Source organism: Anas acuta, chromosome 1, assembly GCF_963932015.1.
Source record: "Anas acuta chromosome 1, bAnaAcu1.1, whole genome shotgun sequence".
NCBI classification, from domain to species: Eukaryota; Metazoa; Chordata; class Aves; order Anseriformes; family Anatidae; genus Anas; species Anas acuta.
Window position 1 is genome coordinate 116,222,261 of NC_088979.1, and position 11,708 is coordinate 116,233,968.

Here is an 11,708-nt window from a genome sequence, read left to right on the forward strand (position 1 = left end):
GGATTGAATATTCTGTCTCTCGTACAGATTTGTAAATGGAGTTTACAAATTTCCAACCGTGCAAAGAGAGGTATTTTTTTTCTTAAAAAAAAAAAAGCAAAAAAAAAAAGCTGTTTGGAAACAATCTCAGCAGTACATTAAAATGCTGTGTTACAGCCATGACCATGTTATCACTAATAAGTGATCCTTCGTGAGTCGAGAGCTGAGGGTTTAATTGCCATCTTCAGGGATTCTCATTTTGTTCAGTTTTCAGTCTCTAAGTTAGGGTCCATTTTCCAGCACTACAGTCCTTTTGACTTGTGCCCTCTGTATCTCTAGCTGATGAAAAAATATTGTAGAGCTTTACCATGTGTGCACCCAGAGCATATGACAAATCTTTGTGGCTGGTACGGGTAGGGCAGATTATTGCTTCTGACTGGTTGGGAAAGCATTAAGCGGGTGCTGTTGACTGGGTGTTGACATGCTACTGATGAGGGTGCTTTGGCAGGGAGGGCGTTGCAGCTCCTACAGGTAGGCACAGGTACAGGTGAGAAACTGAGCTGTTGCTGAGCAGTGAGCAATTCCCAGGTGCTGCCAACCTGGAGTCAGGAGAGCAGAAAAGCAGCTTTGCTGAGATGGCGTGTGCTGGGAGGCAGGAAATAAGTGTGTGTTCCTAGCTCTGCTGTTGATGTGAGATTGTAGCCATACTCAGCCTCCGCCCTTGTAACTCTCTTTCCTGCCCCATGGGGCTGTTGTCTTCTGTGCAACATTTGTAAGTTTGCAGCTGTTTTTCAATACCTGTTTACCTACAGCATCTAACCGAACATCCAAGTTTCAGCTGAGCTGCCAAGTTAGAAACAATCTTGTCTTGCCTGTCAACATTAAGCAAGTGTGAGGGGTGGGAGAGCCTTGAGCAGAGGAATTTGGCTTGGATTTTTTTTTCTTCAACCTTACTCAGTTTTCTTAGCACTTAAATGATTCCGAGCAGAGTTGTGAGGAAGAGAGATGATGAGATAACTGCAGCATTGACTGATGTTGTGAGATGATAAGGTGAAAAGATAAGGTGACACTGCACAGTGTCTTTTAATTGCTTCATATATTCAGTGTTAACATACGTTCAAGAAATTGGATCCTTGCCTTGGCTGAGCTTCTGTCCCAGAAGACATGCCTTGCATTTCACCACTGGCTCACTCTGTCACTGTTGGTGGGCCTAGGAGGTGCTGCATTGGAAGTTTGTGTTCTTGTGGCTGAAGAATGTGCAAATAAATAGCAGTGTGCTTTACTCAATCTCTCCTTACAAGCTTGTTTCGAACCTCACCTGAACTGCTCCCTTTGCCAGAACTGAAACTGCATGTGTGAGAGGTGATGGACTTAAATTGGTGGTGCATTAATTCAGACATTAATAGAATCATAGAATCATAGAATATCCTGAGTTGGAAGGGACCCTTAAGGATCATCAAGTCCAACTCTTGACACCGCACATAGTATGTGAGCAAAGAATTTTCAAAAGGGTTGGTAAATTACATGTTCGGAGAGGCCTTGTACAGGTAGGATGAAGAATGTCTCGGTGTTTTCAGAGCAAGAAACAAGGCCTTTTGGCTCTTCTCCAAGAGGAGTAGCACCAAGGTGTGTGTTGGCAGTTTGCTTGCTCTGGACTCCAAAAGAATGCTTGGTTTGCAAAATTTTCTTCTTTTATTTTTTTATTCTCCAGTTATGAATTCCATGTGAAACCTAAAAACCCACTTGGTGAAGGTCCAAGTAGCAATGTCGTGTCTTTCAGTACGGAATCAGGTAAGAACTTCCAAAAGTCTGCTGACTGATTTACAGTGGCTCTTGTATGAGAGTTTGTGGAGCAACTTTAATCCATTTGTCAGGGATATGGGAAAGGCTCTCTTGCTTCGTTTTGTATGTTTGGTCTTGCTCTTGGAGATCTTTTCAATCTCCAGATAGTTTTTGTTTGTTTGTTTGTTTTGTTTTGTTGTTTGTTTGTTTGTTTGTTTTACTACTCAGCCTGTTACATTAATGGCTGGAAGGTCAGCCTGAGATCACAGCTCTATTGTGTGAGGGTATAAGATGGCCAGACTGCAGGAAAAAAAAGCAGGAGCACGGAGAGTCTGGCATTCCCTATGAAGAAATTAGCTTTACCCTTAAAGAAAGCTCATTCATTTAGGATTCTTATTTCTGAACTTTTTATGTCTACCAAATTCATTAATATGTTCTGGATAGGGAACAAAGTTTTTCTGGGGGCTGGTGTGTTTATGAGCACTTTTTCTACCTGTTCAAAAAAACAAATTGTTTATAATAGTGCTGTCTTCAGACTGAAAAGAGGATTGAGAAATAGTAGCTGGAAAAGCTGATGGTCCTGGTATGTCTTCATCCATCCTTCTTACTCTCCTGTGAAACTGTTAAAGACGTATTTACGAGTCTATTTTGACCATTGGTTGGTTCCCAATCTTAAGTGCTAGCTGACCCAAAGGTGAGAATCAGATAATGCCTTTGCTTTCTGTGTTTGAGTTCATAGTGAGGCTAACTGGCTAACTACATTCGACTTAATGACGCTGTACAAACCAGGTATCTTCTTTTGTGTAGAAGTGTTTATTGTTTGATAGCACTTCAGGACCATATTCGACTCCAAATGGGTGTAGCCTGTTTAAAAGGACTTTGTTGATCCGCATTTTGAGCCAGGTGTAATAATATAATAGTCCTGATCACTGCTCAGTCACTGATGGATGGATGAGAGTTTTGGCTGAGCAAGGGATTAGACAGGGAGGAGTTCAGATGAAGCCACACATACTGAAAAACTGTGAATACACTCTTTGTAACCTGGATTGTTAGAACTGAAACAATGTTTATGCCAAGTGCAATTTTCATTAATGACAAGGCTTACATTCTGTCTCCTATTTAGCTTGGCCAAATCAAGCAGTCAGTTTTATTTTTTCTTAATTGCACACATCAATTTGTCACTTTTGGGCTTTCATAACCAAATTTTGTGTAGCAAGCATTACAGAAGTGTCCTTTTTTTCCCCCAAGTTTTTGACAGTGTAATTAAAAATGGTGGGGAGAAAGGCAATAGAATTGAGGTTTACTGGTAACCGGTTTAAACTTGTCTTTACTAGAACCCAGTTTGAATCCAGGGTCCCATAAGAAACATTTTTAAGAGCTCGTTGATGCTGTAATTTCACACCATAACATAAGAAATTACTTTGGTTAATTTGATAGAAAAGTGAACTTTGCTTCCAAAACACTGTGTTTCACCAATTTGCCAGCTATAGGAAATTACTTACCAATGTTTTTCCATTGGAGTTTTGGGAAAGTTAATTTTTTGGTGTCTGATTGAATGTTTGTTTCTTTCCACAGCGGACCCAAGAGTGAGTGAGCCGATTTCAAGTAAGACTATTATGTATATTATAATGTCCTCTGATCAGATTTTTTTTTTTTTTTTTTCAGCAATGAAGTAGCATAATTTTAGTGGTGGGGTTCTGTACTGCACCAGTTAAATGAACTGTGGAATCAAGCAGCCTTTACACATGATTCCGTTCTTTCCACCCATATTTCTTGTAAGGAATTCATGCCAGGCTACTTGTTTACCTGAGCAGAATGCAATCAATGTGATGTGGTTCTCCCATGGCAGCTGGGATGGCTTCAAACCAACGTACACAAATGAGCCAAGGACAGCCTCATATTTTCTGTCTTGTTGTTAAGTCAAAAAAAAGCTCTGCAAAATGAATAAGCTATTTCACACTTTTTAAGTGAGTTAACAGAACACAACTCAAAGGATACTATTTATCTGCCATTGTGTTTCAGGAAAAAAAACAAAAAAACAACTGCTTCGGAAGGCTTGATCCAGCTCTGTTTTAGGCCACTTATAAGGCTCTTGCTGTCTTTGGTAGGAGGTAGACTGAGCTTTTGAAGAACAGCTGAGATCCATTCAAGCAAAGTGGTCTGCTTTTCACATTTGTAGAGGACATCACTTGACAAAAAAAATGAGACACCATTTATTTCCACATAATTCATGACACTTAATGTTTATGTAAGTTTTTAATCACATATGGTTTGCTGCAAGTTGACTGTCCTGTCTTGAATCCACTGAGAAACAGTGACTGTATCACATAACTTTGTAAATGAACATTTTGCCCACGCACATTGTCCCCCTAAAAAAGTTAGTGAGCCTATTTCAAACTGGCTCCACTGACACACAGAGCAGAAGCAGTTCGCTGCATCAATCACATCTACACACTCCAGTGCTTCTTTGAAATACCTTTAATGTTCAAAATGCAGCTGACTGATTCTGAAGTATTGTTATACTTCAATGTGCATTCTGCTCCATGGAGGTTTCTAATTCGATTTATTTGAATGTATTTGTTGTAAATAATTTTCTGTGCATCGTCATACTTCAGCCTCTTCCTTTCTTGCAGTGGGAAAGGATGCTATCTGGACTGAAATCCCATTCAATTCTGACACCTATTCAGAATGCAAAGGGAAACAGTATGTAAAGAGGACTTGGTATAAGAAGTTTGTGGGTGTGCAGCTGTGTAATTCTTTGAGATACAAGATATACCTCAGCGATTCACTTACAGGTAAGAGAGATTCATGTCAGTGTTGTCCACATTTTATACTCCTCAAAAATACCATGGCTGCCAGAACTAAGAAGTTTATTAACAAGGTGGGCTCTGCTGAAGTGTGATCAAGTATGTTTAATCTAGTCACCAGACAGATTAGTCATAAATATCAGTCTGTTTGTGCTCAGTAGTCATTGACATGTTTGCTACTGAATTTTCAGACTCAAGACTTACTTCTGTGTGGTCATCATCTGATCTGCTGGTATCCTGGGGGATCATACAAAAAACTGATAAAGATCAGATGGCTGCCAGTCAATAGTTTATATTGTAAAGGTTCCAAATCTGTATTTAAAACACAGCCTGGGATAGTTCTTAATAGAGGATTAGGACCTAAATTTAGACTAGGATTAATGCTCAGTCATTCCCATCCCATTTGGTAAACATCTGGTTACTTTATTACTGTGGGGTTTATAAATACCTAACTACAACCCTAGTGAACAGGTTTTACTCACCTGCTTTGACATTCTTGTTTCCTTTTCGCATTCCCCATTTCTGTTCATGATCTCGTTTCGCCCTCCTCATATGTTTTATTACTGTTCTGTGTCTTAAGGTTGTTAGAGAATGATGTATTTAAGTCTAGAATCAAGTGACGTGCGCTGTGTCTAAGCTGGGGAAGAAGCCTGTAAAAGTATTGTTTTTCAGTTAATTGATAGTTAAGCAGAACTTTGTATCTCACATGGATTGTAATTGCTATATTTAGAAATATTTTAACTTCTTATAATCCCTCCAAAGTTCCTGGCTTCCTTCAGTATGAGGTCCTTTATCAGAGGTGCACTGACAAGTCCATTACCATGGTGCTAGTGCAGCATCCAGAGCACAGAGGGTGTAATACAGCTGTGTATGGGACATGTCTTTGAGTGAAAGTAAGGCAGTACGTTCATCCCATTGGGTCGAGTTAACTAGGAGAGACTGTGACTGAAAGAATCAGCTTTCATAACCCAAAGCTGCCCCAGCTCAGAGCACAGCACCTCACAGGAGCAGGGCTCAGTGGTCTCTGTGTGTGGTAACACAGAGTGAAAAGAGAAGAGGGGGACTGCAGGACAGCCCGTGCCAACAGAACCGTAAGCTGCTTGGCCTTGCACCCACCACCATTCCCCCATGAGCAAGGCAGGAAAGCCCTATCCTTAATAGCAAGTACAGTACCTCATATATAAATAATGTCTTGGCAATTATGTGAATCAGAAAGACAGTTTTGAACAGAGGTATCATTCATCCAGCTAGTGCTGTACTTAAGCAGCTGTGATCAAATGACAAAAGCTGGCAATGAGGCATAGCGTATCACAAAACTAGCCAGTAGAGGAAATAGCAGTGCTAATCTAGCAGGACTAGACTTCAGCTCTAAATCAAGTGAATTAACACCACAATGAAAGCTACTTCAATCTTAGAGCGAAAGCTTAATATAGCAGGAGCCCATTTTCCTGTTTTTGTTAGATTGTTTTTGTTCTTGCTGGAAGGGTGGTGATTTAACTTGGCTGGGGAAGATCATGGTAGCCACACTGTATTCATTATACTTGCTAAACCTGGTTGTTGCACTTGAATTCTTACAACCAGCGCTGATCAGTTGTCGCAATATTGGAAGGAATTGAAATGTTTATGTAGGAGGAGCGTGGTTCTGTGATTTTTCCCCCCCTTCTTCCTAAGTGAGGCTGTCATGGCACAGGCCTCTAGACTAGAGCGGGAAAATATCCAATCTGAAGCCAAACTCTGTTCTCAAGTGTTTCACTGTCATACCTTGTCTGGTGGAGGCCTGCAGAAGCCTATCTGCTACTGCGAGCCAGCTCGGCAATGGGCCAGTAGCAAAGGGCTACGCTGAGGTCTTAGTTCTACGTTACGCTGAAAATAGCTCCTAAGGTTTTACTATTTAAGCTTGAAATTTGGGTGCAGTGTAGATGTGCTGTTGTATAAGGTAGCCAACTACAAGGTGTCTCTGCACCCTTGCTTTTAGCATGGGTTTATACTTCTATTGCTGCAGAAGTCACAATGTATAAAATAAGAATGGTATCTAATTTTCTTAAGACCATCCATAAGGGAACTCTGAAAACAAACATTTTACTTTTTGCCAGAGTTCCTATTCCCAGAAGAAGTTTGATCTAGTAATTTGCTAGTTAACATGTTGAGTGTGTTCCTTTATTGTGGAAAGAATTGGACAATAAGGATTTACTAGTCACTGAGATTGCTGCTAAGTTCTGTACAGCTATTGTTTGAATTATATGTAGGTTATGCTATGGGCCAGGAGGCTGTGTGTATATCTGAAAGTTACTGTTCCTGCGTTAGCCATAAAAATATCTGTTTTCTTCTGTCTCTGGTGAAGAAAAACTGATGTATAGTACACACGCCAGGATCGTTCTATAAACCAGCATCTACTGCTGACCTCATTTAACAGTCCTCCAGAGCAGTCACAGTAAGCATGCCAGAAAATCAGCCCACCTAAAAAAAAAAAAAAAAAAAAAAAAGCATTTATTGAGCAGAGTTAAAAAAATAAATTCTATGTGTGACCTTCAACAGCCATGGAAAAAAAAAAAAAGAAAACAAGAAAAACAACCATGCAGTTTTGGACAGTCTCAATGATGTTCTTAATTTCAGTTCACAAATTTACCAAGAGGAACTCCCTCTGACCAGTTCTTGTATGGAAAAAAATGTGCCTGCAGCCAAAGCTAGACAGTAATAAATAATTTTCTAAAGCTAAACCAGAGCTGCATGGACAGAGACCGTCAGCGAGGTGAGAATTTTTGGCAAAATATTGATCAGACCACAAACACATGAGAGAGTGGGTTTATTGATAGGCTGCTGTTCTATTAATTGAACTTTAGGGAGTAGTATAAGCTACCTCACCATCTGTCACACAGCCAGATTGGCACAGATTCAGGGCTACAGGAGACCTGACATCTAATGAGTAACTAGACGTTCTGCTTAGCTTATGCCTAAATACTGAGCCATTTTCTAAATAATTCCCACCTGTCCTTGGAACCTCACAACCCAAGGTTGGATGTACTAAGCAGTGTTGTGAAAGGAGGCTAGAAAAAAACAGTGAGTTTATCCGAAAACATTTCCTGCCAGAGCCTGGGAAGAGAAGATGGCATGCTTTTCTCCATCTTTTGAGCTGAATTTTGCTAATGTACTGTTTGCAAATCATATCAGTCAGGAAAAATCACTCTCTGTCAAAACTGCTCCATGTTGAGTCCTCTTATCAAAAGGCGAAGGACAAGCCATAATGTCAGCACACGCTGCATTTTCTCCTCAGTTGCAGTCAAGGGTCCTGTTAAGCAATCCTGCAAGGAAACATACGGGCACGCTTCATGTTCTGGATAAGCAGTTGTTGTACCTCGGTCATACATTTGTTAGTTAAAAGATATCACGTGCACATGTTGGGATGTATTACAAGATGGTCTGTAAAGATATCTTTGAAAATACCGGGGGCTTTCTGACAGGGAACCAAACCTGCCTCCCATTAAAATTGCTAGCAAAACTTACCTCATTTTTGATACAATCAGGATGAGGTTCTGGGTAATAACAGGACTTACATGTGAAAATTAAGGAGGGGAAAAATGCATCCAGGCATAGGTTTTGGCAGAGTGGGGTGCTTTTGTCAACAGCCATGAGTGCTGTACTTGCACTTAGTGCTCAAATTACAGCTACAGATCCTGAGAGGTAAAGAATTGTAGCATTTGCCTTGGCTTCCCCACAGAGCTAAGTGTGCAGACCTCTGGTGGTTTTATCCCTCACTAAACTGGATTTGGATTTTTAACTTTGCTGCTGCTTTTCTTTCAGGAAAATTTTATAACATAGGAGACCAGAGGGGCCATGGAGAAGATCACTGCCAATTTGTGGACTCGTTCTTAGATGGAAGGACAGGACAGCAAGAAGATCTACCAGTCAAAGACGGTAATTCCTTAAGAATGTCTCTGCAGCAAACCTTGGCAATTCCTTTGTTTGTCAGTTTCTTTCTCCTGCCAGTGAATTGAGGGCCCACCACTGGGGTGGGCAATGGAAAGGGACTACCAGCTCTGCAGGCAGAAGGGAGTCAAGAAGATTTTGAAGATGAGCAAATGTCTTATTAAAAGAATGTTGTGGCTCAGGTTCTGTTTGGTAGTAAACAGCCTCTCTCCTGTTTAAACATTCCAACAGATTATTCATATTCACATTTGCTATTACATATTTAAACCCAAGCACAAATTCGAGTTTGCAAAGAGGCATGAACTGTTATGTTCATACTAGCAAGGTTGATGTAAAATGCCATAAATCATCAGCTGAGCACTAAACAGCTCTGTTTAGTGCTAATGAGAAACAAAAAAGTTATTACTGGAAAATATAATTCATGCTGCAGCAATTCTGAATACTCTAACTCAGACTGGGTGCACAGAGTTCCAGTCTGGTCTAAGTGGACAGGGGAGGGGATGTCCTAAATGCAGCCGTGACCTGCCTGGTTCTTTTTTCACATGTTGCTTAAGCACCTCGAGTGTAAGCAACTTGTACTTCTGTCAGCTGAACCTCCGCCTTGCTTGTTTACAGCATCCCTGGTGTGTTTATTCCACTCCCTTACAAGAACATGGGCCATACTGGTGGAAGTGTGCATTCTGAATGTGTAACGGGATATTTTGATGAGAAAAACATCAGAATAGTTTCCAATACAGTGTCACTGTGATGACTCAAACTTCATGGATGTAGTGCTTCATTTATGAAACACCTTACAAAAGTATATAAATGATTTGTGTTAGGTGTGGTAAACTGAAGTAACTAAATCTTTTACAAGTTTTTCAGAAAACAGGTAAATGATCTGAAAAGTATTTTTTTATGATTTTAAAAATGATTTTATAAATAGAAGAAAGCTCTCTACGCCATAAGTTTACAAAACACATAAAGTCAATTTGTTTTAAGCTACTGGATTTAATTGACTGGATGCATGAGATACAATCATTTTTAATTTAAAAAGCAAAACTAAAACAAAAAAACAAAAAAAAACAAACAAAAGCACACACCCAAAACAAACCTGTAGCTTGTATTTCTCGTAAATGAACCAAACAGAGGAAAGAACAGACACTGTCCGTTGCTGCTCACGTCTTCCCTGGTTGTGGCAAGCTGATTCAAACCAGGATTAACTACCTGTATGCTCAACCTGAAAAGCAGGGGGGAATCATGGCTGTTGTGGTGTATTTTTTGCAGAAACGATTATTTTGGGTGTATATTAGCATGTGCCCGCATCTGTGTGCACATTTGCATGTGTTAGCCACTTGCATGCATTCTGATGGTCAGGCTGGGTACAGCGCTAATTGCTTGCTTATTTTTTTAACTTCACATTTATTGTTAGAATGGGAAGTATGTATGTTGTCATACAAAATAGGTTTAAAGCAGAGGTTTGATCTTTCACCTGGGGTATAGGGGAGATTGTGTGAAGCAGCCTTGACTATTTCAATATGAACGTACTCTTTTATGGTTGCGTGCAAACAAAACTCTGTTCTCTGTTTTAGGATTTTTCAGGGCAGTTCGTCAGGAACCTGTCAAATTTGGAAAAATAGGTGGGGAGACTCACATTAACTATGTTCGCTGGTACGAGTGCGGAACATCAATACCCGGGAAATGGTAAACGTGATGTGAACCTGGAGAAAAGACCCAGCACTAGCCATCCCTCCAACTGCCCAACCCAGCTCAAAGATGGAAATGTATGGTATGCCTGTCACTTAAACAAGTTTGCTGACATGTAAGGTTTATGCAAGTCTAATGCCAATACTGCATTAATTGTGTAATAGTGTAGGCTGCTTACTGTAGTTATCCAGTTTTACAAATTTTAGATTTAAAAAAAAAAACAAACAGGTTAGGGACATGGTGTAGGATAATGTGTAGGGAAGCTGGCTCCCTATTCTTGAGGTATGGTTTATATGGTATTTTAAAAGATACAGTGTGTATATTATTTATCACAATGTTGTAATAAATGTTTAAGGCACAGTAACGGTAAAGTTGGTCGTGGAATGCAGTGTGTGTTAGTTTTTAAATATTCACTGGTCCTATTATAATGTAAGTGCCATAAGCTATCTGTCCAGATAAATCTGTAATGTCTCCCCCTTCGTAAATTATAGAAAAGACCCTACAACGTTTAATATCCTGCAACCAGTAAACTTGAAGCGCTTTCTCCTTACATGTACAAACAGTTTATATTCGTGCCTAGACACTGAAGCAGGTTTATAGTATGAGCAGCTTTAAACAATCAGGTTAGTATTTTTTTTCCATATTTTTTTCCATATTTGTTTTCAAATGCAAGCTTCACCTCCAGCAAAACAGTATGATCAGCCTATGACTAAGGAGTTAGAACTGTTACCCAATAACTTGGCAGTGGTTTGCTTTACTCTAATTAAAGCAGACAGGTACATACATACACTGAATAATAATAAAAATAATAATAATAATTAAACTGGGCTCCATTGCCGTGGCTTTTCATGAAAATGTAAGTTTTCAGAGAAACTTCATGGTTCAAAAACCAAGTGTATGTACAATGCAAGGAGGGTTTGGAAAGATAAGTGAAATGGAAAAAAAATAAGCTAGTCATAACAGCATAATCAGGTTTGTTTTATTTAAAAAAATGCTTTAAAACATTGTTGGGGACAAATGGGAAATAGTGTTAACTAAACTGTTAAAAGTGCTTTACAGCAGTTAAAACCTCTCCCAAAGCTATTGTACTGCTTGAACATTTATGACCTAAATAAAGAGATGTAGTTTTTTTTAAGAAGTGTTATTCATTACATTATTAATGTATTGAAAAAAAATATGAACAGGAACACCCAGATATATATAAAGTAGAAATAGTCATTTATAGAAAATGCCTTATAAAGTACATTGCAGGTACACTGTACGCCGAATAAAATATTTTTTAATCAAGTGTTTCTCATTGTTTTACATGAAAACAAGTATTAGTTTCTGTGGCAATTGTTATTATTACAGGAAGCAGTTCATTCTGGAACAGGACCTTGTTAAATAGTTTGATGAGCACCTGAAGTGGTAGGTCTGACAAGCACCAGCAGTAGTTACGTGTTGCAGTTCACTGGATAAATCCATGCCTGATCTGAAAGCAACAGTATTTAAGAATGCTGAAGGTAGGAATGTGTTTTGCTCACTTTATTT

At 39.4% G+C, this 11,708-nt stretch overlaps 1 protein-coding gene across 50 annotated transcripts in view; it reads left to right on the forward strand.

Moving 5' to 3' along the window:
• The window catches only part of ABI3BP (ABI family member 3 binding protein), a 148,251-nt gene extending 136,786 nt beyond the window's left edge, over window positions 1–11,465 (forward strand). For all 50 annotated transcript variants that reach the window (XM_068695482.1, XM_068695319.1, XM_068695399.1 and 47 more), the window contains 5 exons: window positions 1,691–1,770; window positions 3,337–3,366; window positions 4,395–4,556; window positions 8,367–8,480; window positions 10,064–11,465. In XM_068695482.1, coding sequence (XP_068551583.1) covers window positions 1,691–1,770; window positions 3,337–3,366; window positions 4,395–4,556; window positions 8,367–8,480; window positions 10,064–10,179 — 502 coding nt within the window. In that variant the 3' untranslated portion in view covers window positions 10,180–11,465. The remainder of the gene's footprint in view (window positions 1–1,690; window positions 1,771–3,336; window positions 3,367–4,394; window positions 4,557–8,366; window positions 8,481–10,063) is intronic.
• Window positions 11,466–11,708: the final 243 nt, after the last annotated feature.